This window comes from Dermochelys coriacea, chromosome 10 (assembly GCF_009764565.3).
Source record: "Dermochelys coriacea isolate rDerCor1 chromosome 10, rDerCor1.pri.v4, whole genome shotgun sequence".
Classification (NCBI taxonomy): domain Eukaryota; kingdom Metazoa; phylum Chordata; order Testudines; family Dermochelyidae; genus Dermochelys; species Dermochelys coriacea.
Window position 1 is genome coordinate 46773159 of NC_050077.1, and position 18092 is coordinate 46791250.

The 18092-nt window shown below is 51.5% G+C and overlaps 1 protein-coding gene across 4 annotated transcripts in view; it reads left to right on the forward strand.

The window, feature by feature from the left end:
* The window catches only part of SHF (Src homology 2 domain containing F), a 68692-nt gene that overhangs the window by 14305 nt on the left and 36295 nt on the right, over nt 1–18092 (forward strand). For all 4 annotated transcript variants that reach the window (XM_043494266.1, XM_038418055.2, XM_038418056.2 and 1 more), the window contains exon 2: nt 14013–14142. In XM_043494266.1, coding sequence (XP_043350201.1) covers nt 14109–14142 — 34 coding nt within the window. In that variant the 5' untranslated portion in view covers nt 14013–14108. The remainder of the gene's footprint in view (nt 1–14012; nt 14143–18092) is intronic.

Here is an 18092-nt window from a genome sequence, read left to right on the forward strand (position 1 = left end):
GTATGTGTGTGTGTGCAGGGTTTATAGAGTCCAGAGGTTTTGGCAGCAAGCCAAGTCCAAGCTATAGTGAGCACAGTGTAGATGAGAAATGGTTATTTTCAGCAGCTGGTAACTCAGCCCAATCTGTTTGGATTTAGGTGGGCTCGGCAAATGGCACCTCCCTGACCCCAGGACTATCCCTCTGCTGAATTTCATAGCCATGGAGGCATCAGAGGTCTTCAAAAATACTGCCTGAGGAGTATTTACAGTGAAAGAGTTAGACGGCCAATCCTCTGGTCACACTTAACTTCAGCAGTGACTTCCTGTCAATGATATCGACCGACTGCCCCACAGTCTGTGCGGTCGGGACGTAATTCTTTCTCCTGCTGCTGAGGGCGCTGCTACAGTTTTACCTTGGAGTGACATTGTGCAGAAGATGGGATCCAGATTGCCGTTGGGAATGAAATGGAAGGGCTGGAGTGTGCCCTCAAAGGGGGTGGGGAAGCCACGGTCTTTCTCCTTATATTTGTGTCTCCCTACTGTTGAGGTTCTGGGGGGATGGGGCGTATCATGCCACGGTTGCTGTGTCTGAAAATTCTGGAAGTGAACCGCTGGCCGGGTGAGTGGTGCAGGGTGGAAGACTTTGGTTGTGTGGGAATTGATCCACTTTCTAGGGGAAGGGGGCTGTATAGGTTGGATGGCCTCCACCTCAGTAGAAATGGAACCAATCTCCTCGGCAGCAGGCTGTCTAGAGTAGTCAGGTATGGGTTAAACTAATAGCAAAAGGGGAGGGCGAGAGTGGGAAGAAATGGGCACTCCACACAAAATCGAGATGTTGAGAACAAAATTAAGGAACCAAAGGACATGAAGAGAAGAAATTCTTGAATTGTGTGTATGCCAATGCCAGGAGCCTGGGTAACCAACAAGAGAAATTGGAATTGCTCATTTATGAGCATAAATTCAATCGAGTTGGTATTGCTGAAACCTGGCAGGGTGATTCTCACAATTGGAATGGTCAAATCAATGGTTATAACCTATTTATGAAGGATCAAGTGGACAAAAGGGGAGGGGGAGGGGCACTCTGTGTCAAAAGTGTCATCATCATTTCCAAGTCAGTAATAACTTGAAAAAAAACGATCTTGAATGTGTATGGATTAATGCCCTGACAGGTAAAGCAGAAGATGGTATCCTGGAAGAAAGCTGATATTATGCCAGGGTTTTAAAAGGGTAAACAGGATGACCCAGGTAACCATTGGCCTATCAACCTGATGCTGATCCTGGGCAAGATAATGATGAGGTAGGGACTCGATTAATGATGAACTAAAGGAGGGTGATGTAATTTAATGCAAATCAACATGGGTTTATGGAAAATAAATTCTGTCAAACTAACTTAATATCTTTTTTTTTAATGAGGTTTGTTTGATAAAGATAACAGTGTTGACGTAATAGATTTAGACTTCTGTGAGGCATTTGACTTGGTCCCACATGACATTCTAATTAAAAGAGCTAGAATGATATAAAATTAGCACGGCACTCATTAAACGGATTAAAAACTGGCTAATGGATAGGGTTCAAAACGTAACTGGAAATGGGGAATTGTCATCAAGCCTGTGTGTTTCTGGTGGGGTCCCACAGAATTGGTTCTTGGTCCTGTGCTATTTAACGTTTTTATCAATGACCTGGAAGAAAACTGGTAAAGTTTGAAGATGACACAAAAATTGGGGGAGTGATAAATAATGAAGAGGATAGGTCTCTGATTCAGAGCGATCTGGATTGCTTTATAAACTAGGCACAAGCAACCAATGTGCATTTTAATACAGCTAAATGTAAATGGATACATCTAGCAACAAAGAATGTTGGTCATACTAACAGGATGGAAGCTCTGTCCTGTTTCAGTGACTATGAAACAGACTTGAGGGTCGTGGTGGAGAATCAGCTGAACATGAGCTCCCAGGGTGACTCTGCGGCCAAAAGAGCTAATGCATCCTGGGATGTATAAACGGGAATCTTGAGGTGGAATAGTGCGGTTATTTTACCTCTGTATTTTGCACTGATGGGACTGCTGCTGGAATACTGAGTCCAGTTTTGGTGCCCACAATTCAAGAAGGATGTTGATAAATTGGAGAGAGGTTCGGAGAAGAGCCATGACTATGATTAGTGGATTAGAAAACCTGCCTTCTAGTGATAGACTCCAGCAGCGCAATCTATTTAGCTTAACAAAGAGAAGGTTAAGGGGTGACTTGATCAGTCTATAAATACCTCCAAGGGGTACAAATATTTACTAGTGGGCCCTTCAGTCTAGTAGGGAAAGGTCTAACACCATCCAATGGCTGGAAGTTGAAATTAGACTAATTTGGACTGGAAATAAGGTGTAAATTTTTAACAGGGAGAGTAATTCTGGCCTTTGAATCTGTGTACCTCCGAGTCTGTGCTGTGGTTTGCATTTGCCAGTGACACTCGATGCTCATGATGGGTTTGAGGCTGGTGGGCCTGTTCAGAACAGCTGTTCAGGACATCCCTGAGGGGATGGGGGTTCTGAACCTTATTGCTTTTAGGTGGGCCTGGAGCCTGCCTGCCTAGACACAGCCTCCCCTCCCCCACCTGCTCACAGCTAAGCCCCTGGCCTGCCTTCCTGGTTTTCACGCAGCCCAGCTCATGGTGACCCAGCTCGTGGTGAAAGGAAAGGCTTTGAACTTTCAAGAAAACAGATGTGGTTCCTCTCCCTGCTAGGAAGCTGCCTTATTGGCTGTAACTTTACTGCCACCCTAAAGAGCTCTGAGGTGCTGCTGTGGCCTGGGTGAGCCAGACAGCCTGAGCATCTCCCACAAAGCAAATGCAATGCTTGTGCTTCAGAGCCCCCAGGGCACTGGGAAACCCCAGCCCTGCGCTTCCTCTGGAAGGCTGATCAGGGAAGATTCACTTTCTAGGAGTACAGGCAGAGTGTGGGTTTGTGTAAATGCTTGCTTCTGGGTGTGTCTGTGTTTGTCCATGCCCACCTATGTGGCGTGCACATGTCTGTATGTCTGTTCATGTCCACACGTATGCCTGCCTGTTAGAGCGTGTGCATGAATGTATGCACACTGCAATCGGGGTGCATGAATAAAGCACGGTTAGACATCTCGTGTGTGTGTGTGTGTGTGTGTGTGTGTGTGTGTAACAGAGGGAGGGGGATTGTGTCTGGGTCTCTGTGTATTTGCACATCTGATTTGAACGGGATGCATGTTTATAAGATATAACTCCCCACCCCTGATACTCAGCCCTGTTTCTAGGACTACAGGAATTGCCAGACTGGATCCGACCCGAGGTCCATCTAGCTCAGTGGCCTGTGCCAGCAGCTGCAGAGGAAGTGCACCAGATGTGGGGTAACCTGCCCTCATGCTTGTCTCACTGGCCTCTAATGGTGAGAGGGTGGATCAGCCCCTGCATGTTCTTTAAGGATCTGTGCTCACACATCCTGTGTGGCTGGCGGGTCTCCCCACCTCATTGTGCTAGTGACTTGGGCTTTGGCCTCTAGGGGTCAAGGTCTGACCAGCACCGGGCTTTGTCCTGCCGACTGCGAAAGAACCAGTACCGTCTTGGGCCACCCCTTGTCCGTGGAGCAGAGGCAGGGACATGCAGGCTCCTCTGTCTGGACACAGTTCCTTCGGCCCTAGGTTCTAGGCACTGCTGAGTACCCATGATGCTTCCTGTGCAGTGGCTGGAAGCTGCTTGACTCTAGCAATTTCTAGCTTGGCTGGGGAATGCGCGCTATGGCCCATTCCTGCCCTGCCCCCATAAGCTAACAGTGGGCCCTGCTCCAGCTCTGATTGTGGCGAGTCTGTGGCTATGGTCCCAGGACCCAGCAGCTGTGGTAAACCCGGTGTCGTCTTAGTGGCAAGCTGAGCCATGGGTTTCCTCCCCATGTTGCTTTGAGCTGTGTGCTGCTCAGCTCTGTGGGCTGTGCTCAGCTCTGTGCTGGTTAGCCAGCTGGGAGCCCAGCATTTAGGAAATGGCTGTAAATAGAGCGTGGTTGGGCAGGCGCTGTGCTAGGAAGCGCCGTACGCTGCTTGTTCCTAGGATGGCTTTGAGCTGCCAGAGAACAATGATAGCAAATTTCCTGCCTCCTGATGCAAGCCAGAGGCTGGCTGTTCTTGGAGAGCTAGCTCAGCTTGCTGGCAGAGGGCCAGGCTGGATAGATTTAAATCATCGTTTCCATTTGTGCATCAGTTACTTGTATAAAGTTATTTTCTAAAGAACGGTGCATGCTCATTGGTTGCTATAACTATCCAAATGTGTTGACTTACAGAGAAATAGAGCCTTTACGCTAGATTTGGTACAGCTTTTTATTACCTAGGAGAGTACGCTATAACTATATAATTTATTTAAGCAATTATATAGCTTCATATTTTCATTCTTATTAACTTTTTTAGTTATTTTTAGTAGGTTAGGAAATGGTAAATGGTATATTGCTTATTTACTAGATAATGAACTTTTTGCTCATGATATCACATCTAGCTGCGTTAACATGGTAACTGGAATTTAATTAAACACACAACACAGCATATAAAATGTATTTTTAAGTAAAACAACCTTCAGTGTTTTGAATACATGGACTTCTCTTATCAAAACATGTTTCACATTTACAACTAAATGATTTATGAAACAGAGGGGTTAACTGTAGTCAGTGAATTAAACTGATTAATTGAGGTCAGCCTAGGAAAATGTTCAAATATGCCAGAGTGAAAGTGACTGGAGTTTAAATTCCTAGTCTCACCAAAGTCTGTTGAAAATGAGACAGGCTGCAAAGTTATGTAGGCTGACCTATGCGCCCTGTTTATGAAGCTTTACCTCAAAAGTGAGATGTTCCCCCCAATTCTTTCTTTATATAGAAAAGCAGCTTTCAACTCAGTGTTTTCATAGAGGCTCATGGATTCGTTTTTTTTTGTTTTGTTTTTTTAATTACATGTTTTAAGAGGTTATAAGAAGTTCAGGCCAAGCCATATTTTGTATTAAATTCTGATTTCATTTTAAACAGGTTTATTTTAAAAAAGAAAAAATGATTAGCATTTAAAATACAAAATAAAAAATTCTGATTGATTTAATTTTTTTAAAAAAAAAATCATTGATTTTTATTCCCCCTGCAGAGGGCCCTGTGTGCCCAGGGCCAGGAGGTGCAGGCCGCTGGAGATGTCCCCTTCTCCTCTCCTCCCAGCAAAGTTGCTCTCAGCCCCAGAACTGACTGACTGGCCTTGGTAGCTGTCTGCTTGTCTCTGTCACTGGGGGAGTGAGTGATGGGCCAGGCACAAAGGGGGCTGGGAAGTGCTGGTGTCTGAACATGGGGTGGCTCCCTGGGCAGGTGGAACCCCTTCCCCTTGGGCTTGTGGCAGGTTTGCTCTGAGGACTGCTAGGTAGCTCCACCTGGACAGTCCAGCTCCCTCCCTGGGGGAAGAGGCTGGGTGAGGCTCCATGGTAAGTTGCACCCCTACTGCTTTGTTTCCAGTCAGGATCTTGGAATGCTGCTGGGCCTGGGGGTCAGTCACTTCCACTTCCTGGCACCCGGGTGGCCTGTGCCAGGCAGGGTGTTTGCCTTGAGGCAGGGGGGCAGCTTTGAGATCAGCCTCAGCTCCTCAAGCATTCAGCCTGCCCCCTTCCTCCTGGCCTGGCCCTGCCTGCTCAGCCTAGCTTCAGGCTCCCTGGTGGAGCAGCTGCTGTGGTGCCCCTGCCTCAGGGACCCTTGGTGCAACTGGGGTTCACAGCCTGGCTTGTGCAGGCACTGCCCAGGGCAAATAGAGCCCTGTGGGCCTAGTCAGGAGCCACCCTGCAGTGGTGGGTGTGAGGATTGCTCTGCCTTTGGCTTGCCCCTCCACTAGTGTTGAAGGCAACAGGCACCTGCCCTGCCATGTGCCTGCAACCCCCTTTACTCTCATGCTGTCCCTGCTGTTGCTCCCAAGTGCGGTGGCCCTGATGCTGACGCAAAGCATCCCTCCACTGGATGCCTGCTCACGCCCCACTCCCTGGCTTTGCTAGTGTAAGGGACTGGGGCGTAGGCAGTCTGGCCTAGTAGGCACGGCTGGGTTGATGTCCACAAGTTGAAGGCCATCACCAGGTGGCAGTAAGCAAGCAGGTAATTGCTAGAGCCAGGATCAATAGGCAAGAGTCAGGTTCAGAGTCAGGCCAGGGTTGGAGCTGGATATCTGAAAGCGAGGTGAGGTCTGGCATTGCTGCAGACTAGAAGTCTGCATGGATGCCCAAACAACTTCCTGCTCCCCCCCTTGTTAAATAGTGAGCATGGGCCAATCGGAATGCCGCAGGGTGCTGTCCCTCTGGATTCTTTGGGCAGTACTTCCTTCTGCGCCTAATATCACAGCACTCCTTGGATGTGGCTCTTCATGGCTTCCTCGTGGTGATGTGGGAACATCAGCTATGCCAGGTTCAGGAGACCCGGATTCTAGTCCCACAGATCCTTGCTTTACTCACTCCCTTCAGGGGTGCCATTCCTCTGGGTTGGCCCCAGGCCTGGTTTGGCCAGATGGTCTTGATAAAACCTTTTCACCAGGTCCAGTGCATGGACATGGGCAGCAGGTTTCCAGGAGCATTCTTCGCTCTTCATCCCTCCCAAGGGATGAGGTAGTAATCTCCCTCTCTGCAGTTTAGAATCAAGCATAGCATGGACTATGTTCCTTATGCCCTTGGACATAGTATGGCAGGGGTGGCTGATGGAACCAGCTGGGAAAGGAATCTTCCATGTAAGGCTTCAGAAGAGATGCATGAAAAGCAGGATGTAGCTTGAGGAACTGAAGGAGCTGCAGTTTGAAGGTGACAGTGTTGCTTTGTTGACAAATCCAGAATGGTGTGAGGAACAGGTGGTCTAGTTTGCATGACGGCCTGTTTGTAGGCCAGTGTTTGGTTGCAAACAGCCCACTGTAAGGGCCATCCCGGTGTTGACGGTTCACCTACTTCTGTAATCCTTTTTCGCATCTTCGAGGTGATCCTTAAGCGCCTGAATATGATGAATTCATTGGATCCAGTTGGTGGCTGCTAGGTTCGGGGAGGCTTCTGGCAAGGCCGGGCGGAAGCCATAGTGGAATCTGTAATTTGAAAAATAAAATAAAAAGAAGATGACGACTCTTCTGCCCCCTGGAGGCCTTGTCGGCATTGTTGTATGAGAACTCGGCACAAAGCAGGAGGGAGAACCAGTTATCTTGATGGCAGTTGATAAAGCACGTTTGGTATTGCTCTAGTGCTGGTTTCTCTCTCTGTCTGTCCATCTGTTTGGAGGTGGTATGCAGAGGATTTTCATGCCAAAAAGCTTGAGACAAACTGGATCTTGGTCCAAGTTGTCATGGCAGAGAAGTGAATATAGCCGAACTACTAGGTAATAGCAACCATAATGTAATTAAATTTAACATCCTTGGGCAAGTGGAAATACCAACGAAGCCCACCACAAATGGCTAGTTAAATGGAAATTAAAAGGAATAGTCACAAGAGTGAAATGCCTGCAAGCTGCATGGAAACATTTTAAAAACCCCATAATAGAGGCTCAAATTAAATGTTTACCTCAAATAAAAGAAAAAACAGTAAGAGGACCGAAAAAATGCCACCATGGCTAAATAACAGCATGAAAGAGATGGTTAGAGGCAAAAAGCCATGCTTTACAAATTGGAATGTGACATTCCTTATGAAAATATGCTTATGATATGAATGACATAACTGAGATATACTTCATGCAAGATGGCTCATGTAAGGTATCATTGGAAAAGTTATGATTTACTGAATGTGATTATCCAATTATCCGATTATCCAGCCTGTATCATTTCTGTATCTGAAGTTAGGAATATTAACTATGTATCAGTATTTCAAATGTGTTACTTTGGGTGTCAGCCCCAACCAGCCCTTCAGGTACAACAATGGAAAAGCCAGACTGGGCTAATGGGCCATTAGCAGAGACAATGGACTGTGAAAGAGCTTAGTCTTCCTGTGGACGCTGGAGACAGTCTACGAGCAATGGCTGCCACGGCCATTCAGAGACCAGAGTCCGAGTCACCTGGTACTGGATATCCCTCCTTCCCTTTTGGAATGCTAGTGGTTTTCCACTAGAAGACAAGGAGTTCCCACCTTACACAAGAGCTATATAAGGCAGGGGAGTGACATCATCGTGGTTCTTCTCTGCCTCCCCATCCAAAAAGACACTCAAAAAGACCTGGAAGCAAAAACTGAACTGAGGGGTGAAGGGTTGAACCCAAGCTGGAAGGGCATCTAGCTTGTGACTAATAATATCTGAGGTCTCAAGAGGGAGACCAGTGCAGCTGCCTTTCAGGACCTTCTGTAATCTGCCTGCAACAATATCTAGGGTGAGAAATACTATTTGTAACCAATTTCTTTAGTGAAACTAGCTTAGTTTGTGGGTTTGGTTTCATTTTCTTAGTAATCTGCCTTGTTCTGTTTTCTACCCCTTTTACCACTTAACATCTGCCTTTTATAGTTAATAAAATTTGTTTTGTTTATAATATAACCCAGTTTCTGTAATTTCTAACTCGGGGAGGGGGAGAAGGGGAAAAATTGTGCATACCTTCCTTCACATTGAGGGAGGAGGCGGATTTCATAATATACCTTTGGGTCTGCACTCCAAGGGAGGTGGACATCTGACTGCTGAAGTAAGTCCCTTAAGCTGAATCTTCCCAGAGCTGATCTGCAGCTTGTGTGTGTGTGTGTGTGTGTGTGTGTGTTAGAGGAAGCTTTAATAGCCTGGCTCATCAAGACAGGTTAAAGGGGGTCCATGCTGGAAGAACAGGTAGACTCAGTGCTATCTCAGCACATCAGATGGCTTCCTAAGGGGCATAACCTGTCACATGGAAGTCAAATCCTACTGAGGAAAATAGAAAGTAACATAAACTGGCAAGTATAATTAGGCAGGTCAAAAAAGAATTTGAAGAGCAACTAGCAAAAGACAAAAACTAAGCAAAATTTTTTAAGTACATCAGAAGCAGAAAGCCTGCTAAACAATCATTGGGGACACTGGACAATCGAGATGCTAAAGAAACCCAAGGCCATTGCAGGGAAGCTAAATGGATTCTTCGTATTGATCTTTACTGCAGAGGATATGAGGGAGATTCCTACACCTGAGCCATTCTTTTTAGGTGACAAATCTGTCCCAGATTGAGGTGTCATTAGAGGAGGTTTTGGAACAAATTGGTAAATTAAACAGTGATAAGTCACCAGGACCAGATGGTATTCACCCAAGAGTTCTGAAGTGAAATCGCCGCCTCAGTCCACCAACAAACAATGGGGGCTCTTCCTGCCAATGTTTGCTTCTCTGGATAGAGACAGAGTGAGTCACAGATGCTCTAGATCCAGAGCCTGTCGCTGCTGCAGTTCCATTCGACCACTTGTGGCCATGCGGCTGAGCCACAAGCTTCCATTATGATGTACGTGTGGCCAATTATTCAGAGGTGTTGTGTGCCGCTAAAGAGCGGCTGTGCTCCGCCCCAGGCATGGCTGCATTGCAGCAATGATGGCTGTGAGTAGAACGATTCCCGACTGTTCTCTGTAAAGGGCTTTAGGATCGTCTGGCAGGGAAAACACTAAAGAAATGTAAGATAATGTTTATAATAATAATAATAGTTAATTGTCAGTCTTCTTTTTGTTGTGTTTTGCCACATCACTGATAGAACATGTTTGCATGTACATATTCCTGCACTGTCAGAAAACTCATTTCCCGCACTAATGCGAATGTCCCCATGTGCTCTGGGGTGGGTGAATCCCATGGTGAGCAGGGGGCCCTTTGTGAGTAGGGTAGGAGCTCAGAATGGACAGCATGGGAGGTATTCCCATCTGCGGGGCCCTGCTCACTTTCCTGCTGTGTTCCTAGGCTCTGGCTATTGTTGCTTGGTTCACAGGACAGGAAGGAGGGAAAGGGTTTGTTTTAAACAGATTATAATGAATGCACGTGACTCAGTGTCATGCAGTAAGTGACTGTGGGATGGCGCTGTAGCATCCAGGGGCCTCATCCACATGCATCCTCTGAATGCAGCATTGGTCTCTAGGGAGAGAACTGTCTGAAGGCGAAATGCTGGAACAAATATGACACTGCGCACAAGGGGCAGGGGTGACTACACAGTGCTGATACTGCTGGAGATCCAGTGAGCACTGTGGGTCTGGGATGACAGCACAGAGCTGATACTGGAGGAGATCCAGTGAGCGCTGTGGGGCTGGGGTGACACTGCAGTGGTGATACTGTAGGAGATCCAGTGTGTGCTGCACCTGGAGATGAAGATGAGAAGTGGAAATGAAGCTCATCATGCTCGGGGGACCAGTGGAGGTGGCAAGGCAGGTCAGATACTGCTCTGCACAGCTCGCAGGGGACAATGGAGGAGTCAGGGAATCTGGGAGGATGGGGGCACAGTCCCTGAGGTGGGAGGCAATGGGGTTTGAGCATCTAGAGAGGGAGGACGAGTCGTATTCATGGTGTGGGAAGATGAGGCAGGTTTGGGTCAGAGTGGGGTTTCAGACTGATGTTGGGGCCATCTGCGCTCAGGATTGTGTGGCCCTTTGGCCCTGGGACTGGTCACTTTTTGTTGGGCTCTTCAGAGGCATCCGCTTATAGGACAAAAGGGGCCATGGTCCTGACAGTGCTGAGCGTGGGCTTCTGACTGAAGGAGGGCTCTGCAGGAAACGGGACTCTGAGCACAGAGCCCTGGCCTGTGCTCAGCCCTGGAGCGAGCCAATGTAGCATCATGTGTGGACTGGTGTGACCCCTGTAGCCAGCCTCTGCCTGGGATGATGGGAGATCCCAGTGTCAGGTATCTGAGGAGGGGGGACTGCACGCTAAGTCTGGGGGCACTGGCTGGCACTGCCAGCCCAGGGTGGATACAGACTGAAGAACCAGAGTTGGAATAGACCCATCAGCTCCCACCTCGCACACCTTCCCTGGGTCCTGGGCAGGCCTGGTCCTTACAGTGTGTCACTGCAGGTCTCCTGTGCTGGGGACATGGGTGGGGGCTTCAACCCTTTCCTAGGCGGCGGGGTGGTGGTGGTGGTGATTCCACAGCCCAGCCCAGTTCATTGTCAGGGCTTGACTTCAGCCTGGCTAGGCTAGAGTTTGGCGGAGGGGTGTAGCTGAGTTGCCTAACATCATTGTCAGTGCCAGTCTGGATGCGCCACAGATATCGGATTCTGTTCTGGGCTCAGCCACACCCACTGAAGCTATAGCCCAAGAGGGTCTGGCTGCTGCTCAGGCCCCATGTGCAGGGGCTAAGCGGACGAATGGGCCTTCCCATCCAGGGCTGCTCCAACTCGCTTCTTGGCTGTGCCTGCCCCTGTGGTCCTTAGGGCACAGGGCCTGGGCCCTGCCCTCCACCCTGTAGGTCCCCCCAGTTCTGTCTCTTGGCAAAGGCCTCTGTGGCGGGGGAGTTCCCAGTGGGCCTGTTGCTCCATGCAGCAGTTTGCAGACAGACCTTGGCAGGGGGGATCCTGTCTTGTGTGCGCTGGGCAGCGGGTTCTGCCAGCCTCTGAGGAGAGGGAGATGCGGGGGTGTCTGCAGCCTGCAGTGTCTGGAGCAGAACTGCATGTCTGCAGCTCCTCGTTCAGCTCAGGGTTCCCCTGCCCCAACCCAGGCTGCATGTGCCAAGGCACGGATTCCTCTGTCTGCGCTGTGCAGCGGCCCTCCCTTCAGGCACAGTGTTCAGCGGAGCTCTGCAAGAGCCTCGCCCGTAGGAGAGTGGAGGGGACAGCCAGGGCTTTCAGCCCCTTCCAGGAATAATGCTGGGGCTCAGGCTCCTGTCCCCTTCCTCACACTAAGCATCTCCCCTGCCTCTGTGTCCAGGAGCGTGGCTTGTGGCCCCCACACCCTCAGCTCGGCCTGGGCTTGGTAGCTGTTGGTTTTGTTGTGCAGGCAACAAGCAGCATTGGCCATGTTCCACAGCTGTCTGAGGGGCTAGTGCGGTGGTGCCTGCTCTGAGTAGCAGGTGATGCCTGAGCTGGCCAGAGCCCAGGGCAGAATCCAGCCTCACAGCACACTGGCTTGTCTGAGTTTAAGAATCCCAAGCCGTGGGGCTTCCATTACTTGCCTAGAGCAGCCTCCTGGCACAGAGCGCCCCTTGCTAATTAGTCTAAAGGTTCCCAGCTTCAGATCCATCTCATTAGTCCCAGTTAACCCCCTTGTAATTACCCTATCTCTTGGCTGTTTTTGCTCTTCAGGTGCTGCTGGGAGTGCTCTTTGGCCAGGCTCTGTCTGTCTGGTTCTTTGGCTCTGTCCCTGTAATTTGGCTCCTGGGTGTCTCGCCATCTCTTCTGTTGCTGATAAAACTCTCGGCCTGTCTTTGTGAATACCCTCCCCTTGTGGGCTCTCTGGTCTGTGTTATCCAGAACTCTGGGTCTGGGAGCTCCCACATCTCCCACCTTCTTGCTGCCCAGGGACGCAAATAAAAACACATTCATGGGCTCTGCTGCCTTTGTCATGAGGCCTATTCATACCTACTTGTCCCAAAATGGTGCAAATGCTGGGATATTCAAAGCTGGTCTGGAGGGAGCACAAGGAAATACCCAGTGAGAACACTGTTGACCTGCCACCTCTCCTAACTGGCGTTTGCAGTATTCTTGATGTGGGGCTGCCTGTCCCCCAAGGTGTGCAAGAGGAGTGTGAGTTGTGTCAGTTGTGGGGCAGCAGCAAGGTGTATGTGCACACGTATCTTTCCAAACTTGCACATAATAACTCTGGGTAGTCCCTGGGAAGCAACTTGCCTAGCTCCTGGTGCTTCAGCCCCCCATGGTAGGTCAGTCAGTAACCCAGCCTTGCGCACCCCCAGGCAGGTAAGCGCTGTAGTGAGTGTGCTCGGGAAAGCCCAGTGCTGGTGCTGTGTGATTGACAGTTGTATCATTAGTGAGCATCTGATTAATAAAAGCACCTTAATCTGTTTGGACTCCCAAGTCCGATTGCTGGGGGACAAAGACTGGATGGTTCCCATGGCTAGGGCCTCTGGCTGGCATCTGGGAATGCAGTCTGGCTGCAAGGTGTTCTGATCTGCCCTACCGCTTGGTTCATGGAGCCAGCGTGGCTCCTGGCCCAGAGCCAGAGACAGGTGGGACCGCCCCATTTGCCCAGATCAGTGGGTGATAGGAGTATTCTGCCCACAAATGTGTCTGTGCACTCAACAGTTCCTGATCCGTGACCCGTTAGCTCACTGATGTGCTGAGCACTTTCCTGGCCGTTCTCCAGGCCATGCAGCCCTGCCCAGGCCCCCTACCGCCTTTCATTCACCAGCTCACTCCATGCTGGGCAGAGGTTCAGTCTGCTCCAAGCAGGGCTTAGGGACACTCTGGGCATTTGGCCAGTGACTTCCCTGCCCAGGATCGTGGCTAGTGATGTGAGCCAGGGCCTCTTTCCAGCAGGGCTCCCCACATCACTAGCACAGAGCCAGTGGGAGCGACCCAAGCCCTTGGGTAGAAGCTCCCTGGATTTGCAGGGATGGAGAGAGACAAACACGTTAATGTGCAGGAGACAGGATGTTCCAAGGCTTTTCCTCTGTCCCCATCTCCCTGTGGGCACTGAGATACTGCAGGAAGGGGTTTGCTCTGCTGGACACTGACCATTTAGAGGCCAGCCCCTGTCCCTGTCCCTCTCCCTCCCCAGGGACCCTCCCTGGCAGCTAGCTGCCTGATCCAATATACCGTCAGCAGGGCTGGTATGAACCACTGCTGGCAGCATCTCTCATCCTACACTGCACATACTGTCCCATCCTGCTCGGTTCCCATGGCGGGCGGGAGATCCTGTGGGCTTGAGAGGCAGGGGCAGGTTGCGATCTTCAACAGAGAAATGCCAGGCAGCTGGAATGGAGCAAGAGAGGGCAGCTGCCAGGAACTGACTCGGACATTTCAGCAGCTTGCTGACTAATGGCCCATGAGCATATTCTGTGACCTATGCAGGCGTAGAGAGTTTATCCAGCCTGAAGGTAAACCCCACCTGGCCTCTCCTTGGGGAGTGTCCATGCTAGGCAGAATGGGGCAGGCTGTTGCGGGGTCCTGGTCTCTAACCCTTCTTGTCTTCTCCCTGTTGGCAGGTGATTGTCCTCGAGGACTATGCGGATCCCTTCGATGCCAAGCAAGCAGCCAGTGGCCAGCCGGGGCAGGAGAAAGTGGCAGAAAACGATGGGTACATGGAGCCCTATGAGGCCCAGAAGATGATGGCTGGTAAGGGCAGTGTTGTGTACCACTGGATCAGTGCTGCTGAGCTTCGCTGGCTGCAGGCTGTCCCCACTGACCTCTCTTCACACAGCCTGGGACAAGGGCCTGTGCTGGGCTGCAGGGAAGAAGAGTCCTTGGCATTGCACAGACTTTGGCCCTCACTGCATGAACTGTAGGCCTGGCCGCGCAGAGGGGGCTGCTCTGGTCTGGCGCACGGCTTTCCTATCACGGCTATAGCTAGTCCGATGGGCAGAGCCCATGCTGCCAGGCATGCCCTGCTCAGCTACTCTGCACAGGGACTGCTGTGTCCATGCAGTGCGGTGCTGGTTTGGTACGGGCACAGGGCACTCGGAGTGGGGGGCAGGAGGCTGCTTCCAGGCTGTGCGTTCTGGGTGGTTTTCATACATTCGGGGGTGCCTGCCGGCGCTGTGTGGGATTCTGAGACAAACTCCCATTGTTCCTCCTGCTGCATCCTATCATTCATCTGGTTCCCAGCAGCCCAGGCCATGTTCAAACAGCTGCAAGCAGCACACAGGAGTCTGCTAGGCACTGGGATGCTGACCCCTGCCAATCTGCAGCTGGGTGGCGTTGGGTGAGATTGTCAATCACCATGATGGTGCCATCCCTGGCAGCTACCCCCAGGGGAGACATATGCACCCAGGCAGATGCTCCTTGGTGTATTCCTAGACCAGCTGCAGTTGGTGGAGCAATGTTTCTTGGACTGGGCGACAAGCAGGGGTGGGCTTGGCAGGCTCATGGGGCAGAGTTGGGATGAGCAGCAGGGGCGGGTGGGGGAGGCTCATGGGGCAGAGCTGGGATGAGCAGCAGGGGCTGCAGAAGACCACTGCCCTGCACAGCTGTGCTGTGTTGTGTGGTGCGCCTTGCCCCACCCCACCCCACCCCGCCTTGGAACTGCAGCTCCAGGCATCAACACAAGGGTCCTCCTCTGTGAGGGGCTGCACATGGCTGTTACCATGATGAAGCCCCAGCTCCCAGTTGCTCCTGGTCAGTAGCCAACTGCTTTGATGTTGGTAAAACAGGTATTGGGGCTGCTGGCGGGGAGTGTGAACTGCTGCCCAAGCAATGCACAGGAGGGTGGCAGCTGAGAGCTCTTGGGGTTCCCAAAGTGTGTAGGGGAGTGACACAGACCTGCCCAAGTGGGTATATTACCCCTGGATCTAGCCGTGTTTTCAGTGTGTGACTGAAGGGGCTGGGTGGGGTCTCTGCCGAAAGCTACAACAATTTTAGAGGTACGTAACGTAGAATATCTCCCCAGTCGACCCCGGGTTGAAGGACAATGGTCTGTCACTGTGTCAGAGGAGACAAAGAGCACAAGGCGGTATCCATTGAGGTGACTCTGGCAGCGAGGGCCATCTCAGGAACGGTGGCTCCCAGCCTCCTCGCCGGACAAGTGCTGTTTAGAACCGGTTGGTGTGAGAAATCCCGGAGTATACAGGAAAGGAACTTGTTAATAAGAGGAGGCACTAGTTTGTGTCTTACGTTTTTCTTTTCTTGATTTGTCCAGATCTTTTCCTCGCCTTTATTTTGAATCTGCACTGGGAGCTCTCTTAAGCAAATGTCACTAGAGACATGTCTGAGTGCCTTCTGCTGAGGAGACGTTGAACTGAGCTGAAGTTGGTGAAGTGGGGTGCACTGCTTCTGCGGAGACAGCGGGTCGGTGTACCTTGCGGGCACCCAGAAGAAGGGGGACTGGCCATGCGAGTGCAACAGAGTGGGAGCAGGTGTACATTGCGAGCCTGCAGATGGAAAGAGGGAGGGTTTGCAGAGCCTGGAGTGAAGTGCCTGTGTTGCCCGCAGCCAATGGCTGGGGAGAGTTTCCTTGTGGGGGGCACAGATGGGCTCCCTCCTGCTGTGAGCAGATGGTAGCAGTTCACCTCAGATCTGAAGTAACCCTGACAAGTGTCACATGGGGCCATTGCTGGGACCCAGATGCCTGTTATTTTCTCCCCCTCCAGGCTTTGGAGTTAATTTACAGAAAGGGGTGTTGCTCCATGTCCTGCCAGGTGTGGCTGGTTGTCTGGGCAGGGTCATTAACATGCATTTGGCCCCCGATGCTAGGAGCTCAGAAACTCACCCACTTCATGCTATGAAAAAGGGCAACGGACGTTCCTATGGACGTTAATAGTGTCTTGGTTCCAGCTGTGGTCGCTTCCACGGGTTAGGGCCCCTCATGTGGCCAGGAGAAGGCACTGTGAAGGGACCTGCAGAATTGCTGGTGAGGGAGAGGTGTCTGGATGGCAGGTGAAGGTGTCTTGTCACAGCTGGAGAGCTCCGAGAGATCTGCCTTGTGTGACTGGCGCTGGGTGTGTCCCACCCAATGCTGCCCCGCTGGCAGTGGCAGCATCCCCTTCGGACTAGCGAGGGACGGGTGCTCAACAGAGACTGACGGACGAGGTGCAGCAGGAGGAATGATGGCAGTTTGACCCCGAGTCCCACAGTCACGGGCCACTGCTGGCTGGGGTTGGAGGTGGATGGACCTTCCTGCTCCTTCTGAACAGCCAGAAGAGGGGCCACCAGACCCTCAGAAACAAGGGTCAGGGAGGCTCATAGTTTGAGAGCAGGGTTCAGGAGAGGCCAGTGGGTATGAGACCCCTTATGGACAGTGCTCATCGCATGCACACCAGTGTGTATTCCAGCCCTCCTCGCTGCACTGCAGTCAGGTGGCTTCCTGGCCCCCCACAGATTGGGAACAGTTGAACTGCTCCTGGGAGGGGAAATTGTTTTGTGCTAGAGCTGGCGAGATGCAGTGGGGGTGCAAGGATGGGACCTGGAGGGGGAATTCTCTTCTTGGCAAGCGCCCCAGCATATGTTCCTCCAGGGAAGCGCCGTCTGTTCGCGTTCTCTGTTTCCAAAGCATCGTCCCTAGCTTTTCAGGAAATGGGACCGTGTGCTAGCACAGGCAATGACTAGGGTTCCTCGAGCGGTCTTGTTTGCACAGATCGCCTTTGAGGTTCAGGCGGAGCGGGCGCCTCTCGAATGGGAACCAAGCGGACGCAGGCTGGAAGAGCAGCGTAGTCGACTATTTCACTGAGTCAGATCCAGGCTGTGCAGAGAACCAGCGCTCTCCTGGTGCTCCCATGATGCCTCCTGCACCGTTGGCATGACCGATGCTCTTGCAAAAAGGAAGAAGAGAATTTGCTCTCTCCTGCCCTCCCAGCCAGCTCTGTTCAGCCACTGGCTGGGAGTGTGCCGCCTTCAGAGCAGCAACATGCCACAACATGGGGGTGTTTGGGTTGTAGTTGTCCTTGCGGCGTTGGATGGGGGGCACTGTCTGCCCTGTGTGGTTGTGGGAGTGACCAGGGGCACCTGGTACCCACTGTGCTTTGTAGCACCTGGCTTGTTTTGGGGGCTGGGGCCAGATTAGAGAGCCCCATGTCCTCCAGCGAACGGGTCTGTCTGGATCACTTCTAGTGTCCTTTCTGGCATGTCCCTGTTCGCCCCTGCCTGGCCCTCCACCTTGGTCCCCCGTCCATCTGTCGCTCATGCCTGTCTGGTCCCATGATCCTTTTCCTCTGGTCTTTGGCCCTCTTTGCCATCTTCTGGGATTATTCACTGCTTCACTGCTTTCTCTACTCCGGGAACTGGCCAATGGGAGTGCGGAGCCGGTGCTCTGGGCAGGGACAGCCTCGTGGCTCCCACTCCTATGAGCCGGACCTGCTGGACCCTCCCGGGGCACAACACAGCCGAAGCCGGAGGTAGGAACTGGCCTGCCTTAGCACCATAGCAGCACCAAACGGACTTTTAACAGCCCAGTTGGAGATGCTGACCAGAGCTGCCCAGGATCCTTTTGGACCAGGTGTTCCCAGTGTCATAGTCAGCAGTAACTCTCAGCCAGTGTTGTAAAACAGAAGGTTTATGAGTTGATGGGAACACAGAGGAGAACAGATCTTTTTAGCACAGAAATCAGACTGACCAGTTTCCACCAGTCCAGCCTC